A 20,615-nucleotide genomic window follows, 5' to 3' on the forward strand; every position below is an offset into this window, starting at 1 on the left:
AACTTCCTTAAAATAAAAAATATTACAAAATAAAAACATAACATAATTTGATAATTAATATTTTAAAAATTAATCTAAAATTAATCAATGTATGTATGAATGTGTGTGTTTCAAATAACATACTAGTTGTAGCCCGCGACTTTCTCGTTTTAAAATTAATTTCACATTAAATACTTTATAATTTTAATTTTTTGTTAAATCAAAGACTTAGGAAGTTGATTTTATTTCAATATTCCTCAAAATTTAAGATATTGAGATTGTACTGTATAATTTAAGTCCACGTTCCCTTCTCAGCCTTTTCTTATAATATGATGGGAAGGGTAAGTGTATTTGACATAGGAGGGGACAAATATGAAGAAGAAATATCCTCTTTCTGTGTGTTCCTTCCTCCATTGAATAAAGATAGGCAAGGTAAGTAAGTCTATTTGTAACGGTCGCTTCGCCATTTCAGCGAAATCAAGCGACTGTTTATTCATTTGCGAACAAAGATATGGTAACAAAAGTTATAAAGTTATTGTTAATATTAAAATAAACTGTGTATTTCTAAGACCAAAATATCTATATTTTCATCTCTGTTATTATTTTTAACAGAATAGAGATAATAATTTGTTTTAAAAATAGATTTTAGTCTTAGAAACCTACGATAAATGGTATATACGTGCAAGTTAATAATAGGTTGTGATGAAATTAATTTTACGAATAATTAGAAAGATTTTTTTATTTTATTTAATGTTTTTGAAAATAACTGGTTTTTGGTATACAAATGTATTTTATATAATAATATAATTATTTATTTTATTCGTAATATAGTAGTAGTAATAAGAAAAACCTGAAATGTTTACAACGCCATCTATTATCATTAGAACAAACTGAATTATTAACGTACTTATTATTTCCGACAAATTACGTAAAAACATGTGACATTATTTTATATACTAAAAAAAGATAAATTGTACTAAAATCATTAAAGTAAATTGGGAAATGTAATAATATTATTAACTAGCTGTCGCCCGCGACTCCGTCCGCGCGCAGTTAAAAAAAAAAACAAAATGAAAAATAGATGTTGGCCGATTCTTAGACCTACTGAATATGCTCACAAAATTTCATGAGAATCGGTCAAGCCGTTTCGGAGGAGTACGGGAACGAACATTGTGACACGAAAATTATATATATTAGATTATTCCAATTAATAATTTGCTGTAATTGTTCTGTTTGTAAAACTGTTTATTGTATTGAATTATATTTTTCATTATTGTCATAAGAGTGTATAAAATAAAAGACAATTATTTTTAAAATGTGGTTTTTTTATTATCCGTAATATGTATATAGATCAGAGATAATGAGTTAAAATAACCTCCTTCTTTTTGAAGTCGGCAAAAAAGTAAAAAGGTAATTGAATTTCTTAATAGTATTTCACTTATTTAATCTAATAAAAAAAAGATTACTTCAAAAAAAGTAACAAAAAGCCAACATCACGCGGTGTTCCCAGGCGGTCACCCATCCAAGTACTGACCGCGCCCGACGTTGCTTAACTTCGGTGATCGGACGAGAACCGGTGTATTCAACGTGGTATGGACGTTGGCGACAGTTACATAGAAACATACAAATATTATTGTATTTATGACGTCATATTGATAAATATTTTAACTTATTACTCCGAAACTAAGGAACTACACTATTAGGAAGCTACACTATCTGCGGGTGACATACGCCATGTTTATTACAGGATTTTTTTTATTACGCGCGAAGTAGTATCCAACTGCTAGTACTTTTTTATGAGAATGATACGTTTAAATTTAAGAAAAATTCCTGTACTTTCTTGAATTCAGTAAATTATTTAGTGTTTCGTTCGGAAACAAAGAGTTTATTAAAATTTTGCGTATTTTATTTATACTTACTTGCTTACGTACTTATGTTGAACGATTGATGATTTAAAAAAGCAATAATTCGATTATTTTTAGATACACAAACAATTTCAATAAATAAATAATAAAAATGTTCATTAATTTAACGTTACCATAATTTAGAACTGAACTTTTCCGGTCACACTCAGAGGCATTAAAATCATCTATGTGTGTAGATTTAATTAAGTAAAGTAAAGTATTTAGAACAATATTGTTCCAGGAATATAATCATAGATCGATCGATGTATTGTCACAAGGTCATAAGTTAAGCGACTTATTTTTAACACATGACAAAAATACCAAAAACTTAAACAAAGGAAATGTTTATCGAACCATTCCTATAAAGTTTTCTTATCGCTAACAAGAAAGTGATGCATTATCACACGTACGAAGGTATTATAATCGGTTGTTATCACATTATCACAAAGGTATCAAAGTGATACGTCATCACACAACGCGTCAGTAAGGTCTCGCGGCCCGTTAGTAACGGACGTGCGTACGCGCACAATTTAGTGACCAAACAATGGATAAATATTGGATTTATATCGCTCTCTTATCAATATTGTTCAGTGTTCAAGGTAATTATGATTAAAATCTTAATTTTTTTATAATCTGTATCATTTTAAAGTTGTTTTTTTATATATTTTTTCTTTTGTGAAATGCGCACAACCCATTTGCTATGGCGTTTTATTTTTATTATTTGTTTTAAAGTTTTATTGTTATAAAATAGTTGTGTTGAAGTGAATAATTACATGGTGTTGCGTTCTAGATTCTTCTTTATGAGTGTATCTAGATTAATCCGTTCTATTTTTATCTAAATGTATTATGCAGTGTGATGTACCCATCCTGTTTGTGGGTTATTACGATCGTCCCGGTCGATTTCTGAACGATTACGATCTGGTAATAACCAGATGACATCAATGTTACAGACTAACAGAATATATCAAAACAAAAACAAAAAAAAAATAAGCGCGTACGAATAAATTTGTGCACAGATTTTGATAATCTTCAACCTGTGCAGATAATTTAACCTTAAAAAACCCTACTGTTGTAGGTTATATTTTAAAGAGGGTTTATTTGAAAATGTTCAATTTAATTCAATAAACACTAAAGATATTTTTAATGCTCTACAAAGATGTCGAGTCGATTTAGTCATCGGAACATTAGTTATAAAGCTATGTATTGACTTATTAAAAATACCTTAGTGGTAAACTAAATCCACATTTGAATTATGTCCTACTAATGTTATAAATATCAAAGTTTAGGATGGATGGATGTTTGTTTGAAGGTATCTCCGGAACGACTTAACGGAACTCGACGAAATTTGTCACCGATGTAGAACATATTCTGGAAAAACACATAGGCTACTTATTACTTTTTTATCTACGCGCGGACGGTGTCGCGGGCGACAGCTAGTGTGATATATGTTTAATTTGTATCTTCAAATAATAATGTTTAAAAAAAAACGTAATTTGTTAACCATCAATGTAATTTATTCGCACACAATGTGCACTATATGGCTTCATCGATATAACCGGTCGTCGCACCCGGCTCTCTGATCCGTACAACTGATTACATCCGGACATTATCCGGCTCGGAGATCACCCGCATCCTGTTTACAACTCAAAAGGCCTAACAATAAAAATACATAAACAGTTTCTTGACGCATTTTTGCTTAAACATACGTGAACTCTTTATCTATGATTTTAGACGATACTAGAAATCATGATTATTTTAATAATAGACCAAAAGGAATATTTTCCCTTCTTATGCTTCCCCTCCTCCTTTAAATCCACTTGCTCTTCTCATCCTTTTTTATAACAGACTAGCTTTTACCCGCGACTTCGTCCGCGTGGAATAAAAAAAATGCACACAAGATAAAAAAGTTCCTATGTCCGTCTCCTAGTTCTAAGCTACTTCCCCATCAATTTTCAGCTAAATCAGTTCGACCGATCTTGAGTTATAAATAGTGTAACTAACACGACTTTCTTTTATATATATAGATGTTGCTTTTGTCACTACAACTGTTAAACATAATGTTCAAAACTTGTGTTACAACGTTTCAATTGACTTAAGTAATACTTAACAGACAAATTACTCCTAGTTTACTATACAATATTTAATAGCTCACGTATTTTTACATTATTTTCAAACAATTATCACACTTACATACAATTTACCAACCATTACGCAAACAGTTTGAAAAATAAAGCCGGTCGTAAAAAATTAAGCCAAATCTTTAAGTTTAACTTTGTGAGTGGGACTACCACCTGATCAGATGTTCGAGAACTTAACCATTAGCTCATTACACTTCCCACTGTGGGACTCAGATCCTATCTAAATTAAGGGTAACTAGTCAATAATCAACCATGCTGGCCCAGTGCGGAATGTCTCCACACATATCTTTGAATTTCTTCTCAGATATGTGCAGATTGCAGGAGGGGATGCACAGCAAAGATAAATATTCTCTTTTATGCGTCTCCTCCTCCGTCGATTAAAGGTAGGCAACGCATCTGCAATTGCGTATGTCTATGGATAGCGTTCGCCATTTCAGCGAATTCAGGTGTCCGTTTGCTAGTTTGCCACCTTAAAATATAATAAAAAAGATTGCATTACGAATTCCTTCACTGTAAGAACATTGGATAAATATAATTCGAAAATTGAAAAACACATTGGTACCAACATGGTGCGGTTCTAAACTGGACCTTTTTTAAGATTATAGTCCGGTCATGCGTTTAACAAATGTCTTGTCTATTGATCAATACTGGCAAAGCGATTTGCTTTTCCAATTTTGAAATTGAAAAGCACAAAATTGCAGAAAAAAAAACAAATCGTATCCAAAGTAAAACTGATTATTGTTCTGCAAAAACTATGTAACCTCTTTTCTACTGTTATTTATTTCATGACATTAATTTATCAATTGTTATCATTCAAGCAACCTAATCTATACAATTGTGCCATTATAGATAATATTGAAGAATTTATAAGCCAATTGTTGCAATTTATCTTTATTTAAAATTTAATTACATAGGTATTTTTGATTAACAACTGTAGTAGTCCGCAGAAGTAATATCTGCATGAATGGTTCACTTGAACGGTGAAATACCACAATCATAGAAGACAGGCATCAAGTGGAGGTTCCGTGTTTCCCTTCTACTTTCTCATCCTTTTCAAATAAGAAAGAGTTAGAAAAGAGATATGAATTTGACAGGAGAGGATGACAATTAATAAACTTTGAATTATCAAAAGTTATGTTCTACTTATTAAAAACGAGCTATTGCCTGCGACTCTGTCCGCGCGGAATTAAAAACAAAGCGTATTAAGTAACCTATGTGTTCTTCCAGACTATGTCTACATCTGTGCCAAATTTTATCAAGATCCGTTGAGACGTTCCGGAGATATTTTCAAACAAACATCCATCCATCCATCTAAACAAGTATAAAAAATTAAATCAACAAAACAAACTAAATACTATTTAAAAAACGTTTGTATGTAAAATACAGTAGAAGAAATTATTATGAAAATACGAAGTTACAAGAAATATTTTGCAAAATGGCCGTCACTTCGTTTAATTGACATATGATTCACAAAAATGACGCATCATGTTTTTACTTAGTATTTGTATATTCAATAACTGAATGCCATTTGGATTTGTGATTGTTTTTTTTATTCGTCTTGGTTGCGAGAGTTCATTCGTTATGTAAGTTTAGACCAGAGGTGTCAAACTCAATTTTGCAGAGGGCAATATATTCAATTTTGAATTCGTAAGTTTGCCAGATTGGAAAAAAATAATATTGTAACATTTTATTTATTAAATTAAAATCGAATGAAGTCTAAAGGCTTTAAAAAACATTATTCTTCTTTCTGTGACACATTGCGATTGCGGGCCGTATCTTTGACATGACTGGTTTAGAATACAACGTTTCTGGGATACATTTGAACTTAAAAAATATCTTAAAAAACATCTAGTATTAAGTTAGCAGTGGAAAATCAAGATAAACTTGTCATCAAACAGACCTTTTTTTCCCTACATTGTCTGCACAGTATGTATTACTCCTCCATACATCTTTATCAGCTATCACATCTGAATTATTGCCTTCTTACGCATATCTTCTTTCAAACAATTCATACTTTCTGTTAAAGCCAAACACACATGTTTTAATGGTTTATTAAGCGAAAGTTACAACGTTGCAAAGACAAATTTTCGGTGCGCGTATGCATCGGCAGCCGGTTGAGAAGTCTAATAGTGACATTTTTTCCCCCGCACGCCGCTGTTGCTCTCGTCTCGGGCGCGAACACTATCTTTGTTTTGTTTTTACCTTTGTATCTAATCCATACACAATCTCATTATTTTCTTGTTTATGTGATCATCATCTCTCCGAATATCCATACTACAATGATCTTTTGCTTCTCAATTTCTTAATCACTGGTGCGGTGCTACTTCCAATCTTCATTTAATATACAAATTCTTAACTTTATCCCTGCTTATTACACACAGCAACATGTAATCTTTCACCCATTTGGTGATCAGATTCGTACGTTAAAACAAGTCTCAGCATCGACTTGATTTGTCATGTGCATTGAGTGGCATTATTGTGACTGTGTATAATCTTAGACACATTCTGCGAAACTGTATGCAAATATATTTTAAGTTATCTCGAGGGAAAACCCGAATGCAAAATCTAGTAATACAATAATAGTTGCAATTTATACATACATTTATCTGCTTATATACTAATATAATAAAGATGAATGATTTATATTATTATTTATGTAACGAATAACCTCAAAAAGTACTGGACCGATTTCAAAAATTCTTTCGCTATTAGTAAGCTACATTATCACTGAGTAACATACTAGTTTTTTTTTTTTTAATTTCGAGCGGACGAAGTTACAGGTAAAAGCTAGTATACGGTAATATTATGACGTATGAATGTCGCGTCATGACGTAAGCATGATGTCATAATATCAAGGTCTGTTGACGTCATCTAATGCAGCGTTCAAATGTAAAATAAAAACGATAAGGAAAATTAAATTATAAAATGAAATATACATTTTTTTAAAACGTGTATAAAACAATTATTTACGCTTTAAATTAAAAAATGTAATAAAAAAATTTATACTTTAAAAAATGTTAATGTAAAAAATGACAAGATTAATTTCAAAGGAAATTAGATTTTTTTTTATATTACGAAATTGTTAATAAATACAAATTAACTAATAACATTTATAAATGCCCCCCTAATTTATGTTAGGCTGAAACATGAAATTGGAGACGTATAACTTAGGACTATATCTTCTCAATACAATGCACTTAGTGGAATTTTTCGCTTCACATAAATATAGAAGCCATGTTGTATCGTAGGTCAATAGGTGAGCGATTGGACTGTACTACATGCGTCATTGTATCTGTCCGTTAGGCTTGGAATAAATTCGATAAAGCTTTAGAAATATCTTACATCACTGGCACGTTAACTGCTGAACCTAATAATCGAACTTAATGCATTTTAACAATTTACTTTCTTGGACCTATCTAAGTCCAGGTACACACGCTTGGCAAACAACTGCGAACAACAAACATTAACGTGTGAATTGGTGTTTGCCTGTCTTTGTGTCAGTACACAAATCAAAGGATGTTCTATAAGGGAAGGATGCCTATTTATGTTGGGTGTTTGTGTTCGTGTTTGATAATTGGGGTTATAGCAAACACCAAGAGTCTGGAGCGGCCACTAATGATCCTAAGAGCACAGTTGTAATACTTGATCTGTAGTTTGGGTGCGATTGGATTCACAATTACATTACACAGTTAATTTAATAACTTAAGTTGATCAATACTTCACCGACTGGCCTTGCGAATGTATACTACCTTATTTAGATACGCTATTTTTAACCTAAAGTGAAGTTAAAAATAACATGTCTTTGAAATATTTTTACTACCGAGGTCATTACTGAAGCCAGACATTACGAAATTATACCTGACTTTGAAAAAATGATCAATAAATGTGTATTTATTTGTTTCAGCTCTTCAGAACGATGGAGAACATTTTCCTGATTATTGGCCAGATGATACAAATTACGATTGGTATGACGACGAGCTAGAAAAACTGGGCATCATCAGCTCAGAAGACAAAGATAATATAGATGAGAGTAAAATTCGAAGTGATATAGACGCGGAGAACGATCGTAAAGTTGCTCAAGAAATAGACAACTTCAGAAGTGACATTGATGATCAAATCGGTATCGATTCAGCTGACGTCGACTTAGTAGACTATCAGATTGAAGATAATCGTTCTGAAGGCGAAGATGATGAAATTGCTAGTGAAAATAAAGATAAAGAGTCAGAAGAAAGTTTAGATGCTCTGGATGACTTAGCAGCTGATGTAGCGGATTTAAATAGAATCAAAGAGTCCCTTGATGATAGCAAAGAAAGTAAACATGAAGTGAAACCATTGAATCCTATTAAAAAGTTTGATGCAGACACAGATGATATATTGAACCAGGATAATACAAAAAACAAAACGGATGAAATATTACAAGAAACAAAGGATATTTTAAAAGAAGATGAAGGTAAGAACGAGTTTTTAGAAGTAATACCATTAAATCCAGATACATCTAACGTAAATGACACATTAGAAGAAACAAGGAAGATATTGAATAGCACAGATGATAAACTGGATGAAGAGGAAGAAAAGAATTCCAAAGAAGAATTAGACGACATTTTAAAAGTTGATGAAGACAATTTAAAGAACTTCAATGAAGCATACGATGATATGTTAGCTTGGAGTAAAATGTCACAAAGTTTGAATGAAACAAACTTATTGAACGACACTGTTTCTGAAGATGAGAAAGAAATAGACGAAATCTATAAAGCGTACATAGATTTAGCTGATGATTACGAGAATATAGATGATGGTAATTTGGATGTATTACTCGGTAATAAGAAAGAGAAAGAAGAATCTTTCCCAGATGACACCAGGTCAGAAGAAGAAAGCAAACATAAATCGCATCCAATCGAATATCTAAATGACGCTTTGAACGCGAGCGATGGAATAAAGAATCCAGATGCTGAAATGATTCCAGAAAAAGTTGCCGATGTTAGTACAAAAACAGAAACAAAAGATAGTAATAAAGTTAATTCCACAATATCTGATACAGACTATAACTATGTGATCCAGTCAGAATATGATGAAGTACTGGAAAAGTTTAAACAGAAACATAGCGAAGATTTTAACTTCAAATCGGAAAATTTCGACAAGCATATCGCTCCAATACATATAACTTTGAGCGAGGACCCTGTGGTGGTAACATCACCTAATTATCCAAATAATTATCCGACTAACAATATAATAGACTGGATATTTTATGGAGATGGGGAGGGAATTGAATTTAATATTACTGATTTTGCTGTCAACGGACATATTGGAGATTATCTTTTGGTCAAACCAGGTAAATGCTTTTGAAAACACACGCAATATTCTTTTTGTTTCTTTTAACCATAACTAAAGGAGACCAGGACCAAGGAGGCTTAGCTACTTTTAGCATCTCATTCGTGATGCAACACGGATAATAAAGATTGAATAATTTCCTTCGCGCATGTCTTTTATAAGATTTTAGTATATTATCAATTGAGCTGTAAACAGCAGATATTTAATAAAAAGTAAAATATATCGAACCTTTTTCTTTAAAGCTTCATATGTTTTTTTTATTTAATTTATGTGACGTACGTACAGGGTGTGCTAAACTGCACGAATTAAAGTCACGTGTACTCTGCCTATCCCCCTTTGTTACAGGTTTATTTTATTATTTACAGGTGGTGTTGATTCATCTGACAATAATGGTCTTATATTTTCTTACACCTTGGCAACTCAGCGTCAGTATCTCTTCTTGGACGTCAACCGTATGTTTGTTCGTTTCGAAGCTAAACCTGGAATGCAGTTCATGAGAGGTTTCAGTTTTAGCGTCAAAATACTTAGTGAGTATATCTTACTAATATTATAAATAGTTTGGATGGATGGATGTTTGTTTGAAGGTATCTCTAGAACGGCTCAACGGATCTTGATGAAATTTAGCACAATTTCGCGTAGACGGAGTCGCGAGCAACAGCTAGTATATCATATTTGTAATAAAACTGCAAAAAAATGTACCACCGGTATAGTTTCGGTCGTGTACAACATTGTGAACAGAGAGCTGTACTAATTATTGTCTGCTTTATTTACTTAAAGTGTAACTTTCGAGATTTGATGCGACCATTATGGATAAATTGAAGTAATATTGTAAAATAAAAATAGATAATACTGTGGTTTTGGAAGAAAAAGTGTTATTCCAGAAACATTTCGGAATTTTATAGTTTTTGGGTAAAGTAAAGTTTGTTTATGGTTCGTTGTCTATTATATTTGTATTTATTCGTAGGACATAGAACTTTCGATTTCGAACCAGAGCCGAGTCCTGAACCGATACGTCCTCTACCACATTCGATGATCACTCTCAACCTTGGAGGTACCAACCTGGAGGACTTCAACGACCAACAAGTCGAAGAGTTTCGCAAGATCATTGCTGACATGGCCACGATGTATATCAACGCTAATAATATCGACCACGGACTTAATACTACGTAAGTATATAGTTTTTTGTTAAAAAAATATGTTTATAACTTCACAACAGAGACATCTGAACAATAACCTGTATATATGGATAGGTGATAAAACATCGTTTTTTGTGCCTATTTGGTCTTTGCCAGTTTGGCGCTGATGGTTGGTGGTAAGAAATAGAACTAATAGTGGAGGGATTTAACTGTCAATAATCAATTGGCGCTTTTAAGTCGGAACAAATTATGTCTTTCATTTTCTTGGGCATAATAGAGACAGCAATATATGATATTTTGAATTACTTTTATACTTTTATTGTATCTCTACGTTTTTTAAAGCGAATGAGAGGGATGGCGATATGTCTTTGTATAAGTATGTCGTCAATGAAAATTTATTTTTATGTAAAACTGGCAGAATACTAAAAATATCTACCATTATTTTAAAAGCTATAAAAAATCTTTCCGTTTTTATCTGTCAATATCTTTATGTTATCGTACAGTGTAAATAATATCAATGTTTTTTACGACCTAAATCCTTACATCTGTAGACATTTAATCCCAATAGATAAATAACACAATAACAACACAAAATTGAAATTTTATTAAAAAAAAAAGTAATTTTTATTTTCAAAATTATTATTTTGACGCAATAGTCATAAGAAAATTATTCTATTTCTAATAATTAAGTAAGTAACTAAACAGATAGACTATATTCTAAAATTCAATAAACAACACGTAATTCCTTCAAAATAAATAGATAAAATAATAATTTTAAAATTCACCATTTTGTTAAACATAATAAAAATGGCGCATTACGATTCCGTAAAAATTACTAATTTATTACACAACAATTTCCGGTACGTAGCGTATCTATTTGATAACCAACGATGTAATGATACATTTTAAATTAGTCGGGATAAACAGGTGGCCAACTGACCCAGTTAGACTCACACAACCTACAAACACAAAATGAGATGCCGTTCACAAACAAAACGCAGCTCTTTCATTTAAACAAACACCTCTATATCTTTTATACTTCATTCAAATATGTTCAATAGCCATACAAAACTTGTTTTTTAATCTGTAATTAACACGAGAGAAAAACGCTGTAAGAATCTTGTGCTTAAATATATAAGAATTTCAGTACGTTGGTTAAGAATATAAAATCGTTATTAAAATTATATATTAATATTGAAATAATGATTCGTTTTACGGATAAATTATTAGCTAAATATTTCCTGTAAAAACCACAAGAGAAATAATCATAATTTACAAGTATTAAATGACTCATGAATACAAAATGCATATAAATTTGTTTGTGCATACATTGTCATGTCTAAAAAACGTAATATTAAAAAAATATATATGTTTAATGACGACTCTATATCGAAAGGAATAAACTATCGAGATTTTTAAACTATAATTAAATTAGTTTAAAAATTATCGACTTTATAATATAACTAATGAGATTATAAACAATGTTCTCAGTTTTGCAGAGACTAATGTTTATACACGTAACAAAATTCCCCTCCGCAGAGCTTTTTCCACGCATGCGCTTTAAAAATTGCGACGCATGCGCGAAACCAAACGTCAAATCTATTTCAGTAGAATGCCTCCATGCGTGCCACGCTCGCCGTACCTAACGCTTTTTATAAAACACCACGCGCTCCATGAGTTAAAACAATATTATTTAATGTTCTACGACGTACTGACAAACATCGGTGTTCAACGCGAGTGATGTAGCGACTTGGAAGCCTACGATAACAGCAATGCGACACGCGTACCCTCGACCACTATTCTCCGATGCCAAATAAATCCAGTGTCAAATTTACAACAACATGGAGCCTCTAATAGATAGGAACAATTTCGCGATAAGCGCGATGGTCACCGTCGCCATGCAAATACTGTTCTTCACAATAGCCTCGCTATTCCAAAGCGACAAAGTGACCGATTTCACCGGCGGTGCCAACTTTATTATAATAGCTCTCCTTACATTCTTCCTCGGCCAAGGCGGCAGTCACCTGAAGAACTATGATAGCAGACAGCTGATGGTCACCGCCTTCGTCTGCGTGTGGGGCGCAAGGCTATCTATCTATCTTATATATAGAATATACCATATAGGAAGAGATAAACAGTTCGAAGATCGGAAAAGTAATACTCTACGATTTGCCGTATTCTACACATTTCAAGCTGTCTGGGTCTACGTTGTCAGTCTACCGGTGATTATAATGAATTCTCCTCATCACTCGTTCCCGAAAGCTCCTAAAACTATGACCACGCTGGATTCTGCCGGCGCTGGAATTTTCGTCATAGGTTTACTCATAGAAACGTATGCGGATCTCCAAAAGTTTGCCTTCAGACAGGAAGCCGCCAATCAAGGCCGGTGGTGCAACGACGGCCTCTGGCGTCTCTCCAGACATCCAAATTATTTCGGCGAAGTCGTCCTCTGGTGGGGCCTTTTTATAATATCATTAAATGTAATCGAAGGCATAGAGTATATCGCAGTGTTATCACCGTTATTTACGACTACAATTATATTATTTTTATCTGGAATTCCTTTGTTGGAGCGATCCGCCGACGAGAAGTACAGAGATAACCCAGATTATTTATACTATAAGTCGTCAACTTCACCCTTGATACCTATACCGCCGGCAATTTACGTTGAAGTGCCGAAATTTTTGAAATGCGTGTTATGCTGCGAGTTCCCGATCTACGATTCGACAGGGGACGACTTCCCGGCGCCGACCATCGCAACAGAGACGACCAGCATTTCGATGGTACAATCGCAAACATAGCTAACGAACGCCGCACGCGACAACGCGGCGGCAAACCCAGATTCAACACTCAAATGCCAAACAGACCAGAAACAATTGTGATATTCGGCCGAGGACAGACCTCAGAAGAAATTGCCAAATTCGCTGCCGCTTAAACAAAGCAATACTGTAGATATGAACAAATATAATGCTTACATGGATAACATAAAAAAAAGTAAACGAATCGCTTTAGATTTAATAGAAGATACGAAAGATGTTATCGAGACTGATGTATCCAGTCCCATATATAATAAAGTTAGATTAAAAGGTACACCAGTCAGTGATGAATTTAATGTGCCGACTACAAGTCAAGAAATACAAAAAAAGCCAAAAGAATACGTCAAGTATGGCAAAATAACATTTAACACGACTGCGATACTTCACCATTATCCACAAATGCAGAATAAAGATTGCACAGAGAGATGTGCGTTACGTAAAACTGCAGCCACAAAGAAAGTTGACCTTAACTTAAAAGATGATAAAAAAGCAGACAACAACAATGGAGTGAAGAGTATAGAAACAGTAATCACAGTAGAGGAGGAAAGAGATAGCGATAATAATAACGAATCTACCAACGTAACTGTAGAATCTAAAGATGAATCCAAAACTCCTGTGAAATTTGCTGAAGAAAAGCTTGTATGAGACATGGAGAGACATTTTTTTTCTCTGCATTTTACACTGTCCAGACTTTGGCATCGTCTGAGGTCTGCCCCGGTCAAATCAAACATATCGCATTTTAAAAAATTGTAAATACTTCTCAATAAGACTGCGGTAATTGAACTATAATTACACAGAGTTATAACTAGATGATCGTTTTAGATAAAAATCATGATTTAATAATATAGTTATGCAGAATCCGTCTCAAATAGAAAAATATATTATAATGTTATGTAGGAACTAAATTGTAAGAAGATAATAACAGCAACACCTTTTGGTAAGTCTTTTTTTAATTATAATCTGATTTACTTCGTCTAAAGTCTAGTTTACATTACAGTAGTACAACAGTGCTAGCCTGGCATGAACTGTATGAGTTCCATTTTGCCGGTTAGTGTTTATATTATGGGAGTTGTATGCCAGCGCTGATTTTAAGCGCTACTGTCTTGCTGTACTGGCAAAATAAAAACCTGACATTAAGTATTTGAAGATTTTTTCTGGCAGAATTGTTCAGTAGCCGTTGCCTAAATCTGATTTTTTTTCAATACGACGTGACGTTATAAACTTATTTGACCCAGTGGGCATAATACTAAAGTGCAACTGTCCATTCAATAAAAAAACGTGTCACAAGATACTTGTCGTACTGAAGATGTCTTGACATGTTTTTTTTTTATTCTATATAATTTTCTATACTTTAACGTTTTTTTGACAGAATTGCGATAACAGCGCCTCTCTCCGGCTTTGATATGTTTGTACTCGTACCTACGTCTGAACTATATGTACTCGTACCAACTTCGTGATAACCTCTGAGTATGATTTCTCTTAGCTTATAACTCTCATTTTATAAACATAATGAATATAAATCATATGACAATTTGTTAAAAATATCTTTCAAGTTGTAACGTGCGTCATAAAATAAATTATAACATCGACATTGTCGTCGGTAGGTAGGTTTATAAATTGTTTATTAACATATCTGAGTACTGGCGATACCACAATAAATGATACGTCTTTATTTATAGCTCAATGCACTTTTCATGGTCACATCATATCAGCTTTGTTGTTGAATTTTTTTTAATATCATCCCTTCCATATTGCAACACAGAGTTGTTATGGCCTCTAGAAGCGGAGATAGTTTAAACGAGATTTTAAAAAGTTTTTAAAAGTATTAAATTTTTTTTTTTTGAAAAACTTAGTGTCGATATTATGTTAGGATTTATTAAGATATTTTCTTAATCAAATTATTATTTAAAAAAAAATCAATATTAACCAAAATAAAAATAAAAAACAGTTTTTAAAGTTGATAAATTCTGGCCGGTTATCTTTTCCCAAAATTATTTAATGTCAGGGTTTTTCCCGAACTGATAAGACGAACCTTTCAATAAAGAGCCTTCTTTATAAATATTAAGAGATATTGGTTTGGTTTAAAAAGTAACAAATAAGCGTAGAGTAACTAACGGAATAGCAATATTTAGTAAATTTATTTTTCTCATCCGCTAATACCGGCGCAATTTCCTTCCATCAACGCGCATGACGTTGGTAAAGGAAAAATGATTTATTTCGCATCAGGGAATATGGTAAAAGTAAAAGAAGGACACTAAAATACAGACTTGCAACAATTAATATTTAATGAAAACAATAATAACGAATGTATTAATTATCCTGTCAGTTTCAAAACTCTTTACAAACATAATTATATTTTGGCTTCGATATCCGTACCTACTCGTAATTTTGGCGCGATTTCAAACATTTAAGTGTTTATTTTCCTTTTTTGACGTAACAAAGAAACTAAATGGTATTTTAATTATAAAATACTTGTAAATTATTGTTACTTATAACTAAAAAAAAAGTAACACACCAATGAATATTATTTAAAAACAATTTATTTTTCCGTTTTGATTTTGACAGCAGATTTGGCGCGATTTCAAATGACTTTTAGGGTGATTGTTTTTTTTCTTTTGTGCCAGTTACAAAGAGCATTGGCGTGTTTGGAATAGAGGATTAAAAAATAGTGCAAAGTCGCAATGAGCAACGGGCAGAGACAGTTATGCAGGTGTGCGCAAAACGGCGATGGTATCTCATTTGGCAGCGTGCCAAGTGCTGCGGGATTCAGGCCGGCGGCGGAACGACGCCGAATGTTAAACTAAAATAAACTGCGTCGCAAAATTGTTTGCGCATTCAATTTGTTTTTAAATTACGTTCGATTTATTTTAAATAAATTGATTTGGCATTATTTACAAATTTTAATAAGAACATATTGCGTTTATTTTAATACATTTATTCAAACGCACATCATATGAAAATAGATTGAAAGTTGAAAAATTGTCATTCAAAAGTTCCGTTCCACCAATAAGAGAAAAGCATCTCATTATAGACCAATGAAGTATATGTTTTTAAATTGAAGGCACTTGATGAAACAACATTTTATTGGGATTATAAAAAAGATTATAGTTCTTATCTTTCCCCTATAGTCTCTTACGGTCACATCCCCTTTCGTACCGCCCACAACAATAACAACGAGGCAATATTGTCACAACTTATATTTAACTTGCAGGTTAGAAGCCACACAGATTGTAAGCAGAGCGCAGTGCTTCCACAATTGGCCCAAGTTCGAGCAATGCGTGGAGATCAAATTCGGTGTATCCTTGGAGTATGATGATGATCAGGAACCCAGACTGAACGAGGAGGACCTCACCAACATGTGGCAGACTTACTTCGATCAAGATCCATTCGCTAGTCGGCTTAGAAGAATGGGTATAACGGTTGGTATACTCATTACCTTGTTAAGAATATTTCAAGGATATATTTTTCTAATTACCGTGAAAGACAATTGTCTTACAGGGTCATAGAGCGGTCTTATATAGTCTTACTGGTCTAACGTGTTTTGACGTGCTCTTAGAGTGGTCTTATATAGTCTTAAAGTGTTATTACGTGGTGTTATAGAATGATATTCGTGTTTGCAGGAGTACCAGGTGCCAAACGACAAAGGTGTGCTGGTTGTGTGGCTGGTAATCGGTTGTGGCGTAGCCATCTCAGTCGCCATGCTCGCCCTCGCGCTCTGGCGGTTCAGCTGCTTCGAGGATTACTCCAGGCAAGTTGATATACTATAATTATGTCATCGTATTATATACGTCTCTATCGAGGGTATTACACAGGAATTAGTTGTGGACGAGATATTTGAAAAATTCAATACTTTTGACAGTTATCTTAAATTCTTCTTCCCTCGTCTGTTGTATTCCAGGATGCCAAGGTTCAGTGACTCAGATAGTATCCAGGAGAAGCGCGGTCTAGATCTGTACCCCACACCGCACCAGACACTGCCGCCACTCTATGAGCAAGACTACAAGTGGGCCAACAACACTTACCTTGACTCCACCAGAGGTAAATACTTCTAGAAGTTTCTCTTTGTCTCCTTTCATGTCTAAAGACCTTTTTCAGGATATCCGATGGGAATTAATCTTGGTACTAGTAATCTCTGGATTAGATGAAATTATTTTAACTAATATACTAATAGGACATGTATTTAGTAAAAAAAAAGGATTTTTCATTATTTTTTTTTTTTCATATTTTAATTGGGATAGAAACCAATGGGAAGAAAATTGTGGGATCAAATTTTTAATAAATTTGATACTATTTTCAGTCAAAACTTGAATTACTTCGCACTTGAGACATTAACTGACTGTTAAACTTCTTGTTATTATATTTTGTATGTATTTCAGTGGATTTGGACGGATATGCGAATAAGAACTACCTGGCTGATGATGGCTACGGTCTTGATTCAGATGATGAAGTCGCAGATACCAGGAATAGGTAAATATAAACCTATATATATAGTCAGAAAGTCGTGTTAGTTACACAATTTATAACCCAAGATCGGTCGAACTGATTTAGCTGAAAATTGATGGGGAGGTAGCTTAGAACTAGGAGACGGACATAGGAACTTTTTTATCTTGTGTGCATTTTTTTTATTACGCGCGGACGGAGTCGCGGGTTAGCTGTCGCGGGGAGCTAGTTGATTATAAAGTAACAAATAGACATAAAGAACGCAAATATATAAATGCGAATGTTTAGATGGATGGATGGATGGAATGTATCTCCAAAACGCCTCAACAGATCTTAATGAAATTTGGCACAGATGTAGAACATAGTCTGAAAGAACACATAGACAACTTATTATGTTTTATTTTAATTCCGTGCGAACGAAGTCGCGGGCGACAGTTAGTTATAATATAAAAAGGGACATATGTCAAATAGATGCGACGAAAACAGTTTTTAGGAATCCCTTAAGTTTTCTTTTCATTGCATGACTTGAAATACATTTATTCAGTTAAGCTTTTACCCGCGACTCCGTCCGCGCGGAATAAAAAATAGAAAACGGGGTAAAAATTATCCTATGTCCTTTTCCTGGTTCTAAGCTACCTGCCCACCAATTTTCAGTCAAATCGATTCAGCCGTTCTTGAGTTATAAATAGTGTAACTAACACGACTTTCTGACTATGTATATATAGATGAGTGAATCATGAATCAATTACATCTGTCATAATTCATATCTTTGGTTGTAGTACCATAGACAGTAAACTGTCAATGGATAATCTTGTCTATGGATTTAAAAATGGTACATTATGGCATAAAATGTTGGCTTAAAAAGCAAAGGGTTATGGGCACCAATATTTTTTAATGTAATAAAGTACTTACGTCTCGCTTTGCTAAATTATACTTTAAATTAATGTACCTAAGGTTTCATTTCGCTCAATTGTATTCAAATGTTTGTTTTTTTTTTTTTTTGCTTTTCAACAGTACAAAATTATTGCAGGTACACTAGTGACGTGTAGCTGCTACATAAACTATTATATTTTATTCAATTGGTATGCTTTTTATTAATTATTTATCATTTATAGCTTATTACATATGTCACATGTTTTATAATAAATTTAAAAGTCATTTTGTTGGGATTAAAATTAATATTTATAACTTTCAAATTACTCATATTTAATATTAAATTGTGATGTCTCTTTATAAAGCTTGTGTGATATAATACTGTCTCACTCTATCGCTTTATGTGTTTTATCTTTCTTCTCTCTCATGTAACGAAATGCGTCTAACGTAATGCATCTATAAAAATAATATTCTCGTTTTCCCTCTAACTTATAAAAAATGGAATCTTTTAATGTTTTTAAATTATGAAAAAACAGTTCAAAATATTAAATATAAATGTACTTTTCACAAATTATCTGTTTGTTTATTTCAGCAACAGACACATAACTCCAAAGGATATTTTCGTGTGAGGCTGATCAAAAGGTGATTTGTATTATTAGGTACATGTGCACTTTACATGTATTAACCTCAGGTACAAACGAATTTGTGCCATAAGTGATTGGTATAAGATCGAAATTGTATTATAAAAATAATTGTGTACGGTGACCACAGTATAGGTTTAAGTTTAAGATAAATATAATGTGATTTTATATATTAGTCCATATGATTGATCGTACATAATACACACACACATATATATATGTTATATACTATAACATTTACTTGCGTATATTTTCGTATTGACAAGTATTTAAATGCCAAAGCAAAAAATAAAAACAAACTACAGCCGTTAATTTTGAGGTTATAATTTTACATTAATGTGACAATTTTAGGGAATACAGTGACGTTTCAGTTTTTTTTTTTTTTTGAAGAGACTAAAGTAAAAATTATATTTTCATTTGAAATTAAAATTTTTTTTTTTTATTTTAAATATGTAAAAATTATTTTTAAAGTAAAAATATTTAATTTTTTTTTAGATGTTATAAAATAAATTATTTATAAATGGTTGATATTTACTAGTCTATTTTAAAATATATCCGTAAAAATAAAGCACAACTTTCTTATTTCGTTTTTTATAATCTGATCTATCCATTGCTTATTTTTCACATACTTTGTATAATTTTGTGTATTTTTTAATTATACATTAGATACATAAATGTATATTATAATATCCTTATAATTATTAGATAAATAACAGTGTATTTTTGTTCATCAACAGAAATGTTGGGTTTAAAAAGTTTCGGTATTGATTTCCTCTGAAATATAAACTCTAGTGGTTATAGATGTCCAAGTATTCGTCCTTTGAAAAAATTAACACTATGTATAATGTGAGAGCGTCGGTGGCTCAGGGGTTAAGCACTTGACTTGCAATCTGCAGGTCCTGGGTTCGAATCCCGTCATGTACCAATGTGTTTTACGATTTTCGATTTACATATGTACATTTATCCGACGTTCTTACGATGAAAGGAAAACATCGAGATACTATCAGAAATAAAATTGTTTTTTTTTATCGACTTTTTTAAATATAAACGAGAATAGAAAAAATAATTTTATAAAATGTCTAGAAAACTTTAGTATAAACAATTCACGGCTATGTTTTTATATTCTACTTAATAATTATAGTCTACGCGATTGTACAAAAAAAATACAGTCGAATTGATAACCTCCTTCTTTTTGGAGTTGGCTAAAAATAACAAACAAATGTTAGATTTTTTAAAGGGGGTATTAACTTGTACTATTACCCCCAGAGGTTATATTTAAGGGGGAATAGAATGTACTAACTCATCATAGTATACAGAACCAAAATTTAGTACACGTTAAGATATTTATAGATTAGATTACATT

At 32.6% G+C, this 20,615-nt stretch overlaps 2 protein-coding genes and 1 non-coding gene across 4 annotated transcripts; 2 read left to right on the top strand and 1 right to left on the bottom strand.

The window, feature by feature from the left end:
- Positions 1 to 1,464: 1,464 nt before the first annotated feature.
- Positions 1,465 to 1,583, bottom strand: LOC123722446. The gene has a single exon (XR_006756495.1). It is a non-coding gene; the product is annotated as a 5S ribosomal RNA (ribosomal RNA).
- A 771-nt stretch (positions 1,584 to 2,354) lies between these two features.
- On the top strand, positions 2,355 to 19,540 carry LOC106721734. 2 transcript variants are annotated; one of them, XM_014516774.2, is made up of 10 exons: positions 2,355 to 2,482; positions 7,926 to 9,350; positions 9,715 to 9,876; positions 10,314 to 10,515; positions 16,510 to 16,717; positions 16,919 to 17,046; positions 17,197 to 17,336; positions 17,675 to 17,765; positions 18,769 to 18,820; positions 19,204 to 19,540. In XM_014516774.2, the coding sequence occupies exons 1-9, from the start codon at positions 2,428 to 2,430 to the stop codon at positions 18,785 to 18,787; spliced, it is 2,430 nt and encodes an 809-aa protein (XP_014372260.2). In that variant the 5' UTR covers positions 2,355 to 2,427; the 3' UTR covers positions 18,788 to 18,820; positions 19,204 to 19,540. The 2 variants fall into 2 exon arrangements, with proteins under 2 accessions (XP_014372260.2, XP_014372259.2); XM_014516773.2 differs by lacking the exon at positions 18,769 to 18,820.
- On the top strand, positions 11,921 to 13,422 carry LOC123722403. The gene has a single exon (XM_045684092.1). It carries the CDS (start codon positions 12,327 to 12,329, stop codon positions 13,281 to 13,283), a length of 957 nt encoding a protein of 318 aa, XP_045540048.1. The 5' UTR covers positions 11,921 to 12,326; the 3' UTR covers positions 13,284 to 13,422.
- Positions 19,541 to 20,615: the final 1,075 nt, after the last annotated feature.

The sequence above is a fragment of the Papilio machaon genome, chromosome 25 (assembly GCF_912999745.1).
Source record: "Papilio machaon chromosome 25, ilPapMach1.1, whole genome shotgun sequence".
Lineage (NCBI taxonomy): Eukaryota > Metazoa > Arthropoda > Insecta > Lepidoptera > Papilionidae > Papilio > Papilio machaon.

Coding starts and splice junctions, on each gene's coding strand:
- LOC106721734 (XM_014516773.2), top strand. CDS start 2,428: ATGGATAAATATTGGATTTATATCGCTCTCTTATCAATATTGTTCAGT. Junction 9,351..9,714: donor TTATCTTTTGGTCAAACCAG/GTAAATGCTTTT, acceptor TATTATTTACAG/GTGGTGTTGATTCATCTGAC. Junction 16,718..16,918: donor TTAGAAGAATGGGTATAACG/GTTGGTATACTC, acceptor TCGTGTTTGCAG/GAGTACCAGGTGCCAAACGA.
- LOC123722403 (XM_045684092.1), top strand. CDS start 12,327: ATGGAGCCTCTAATAGATAGGAACAATTTCGCGATAAGCGCGATGGTC.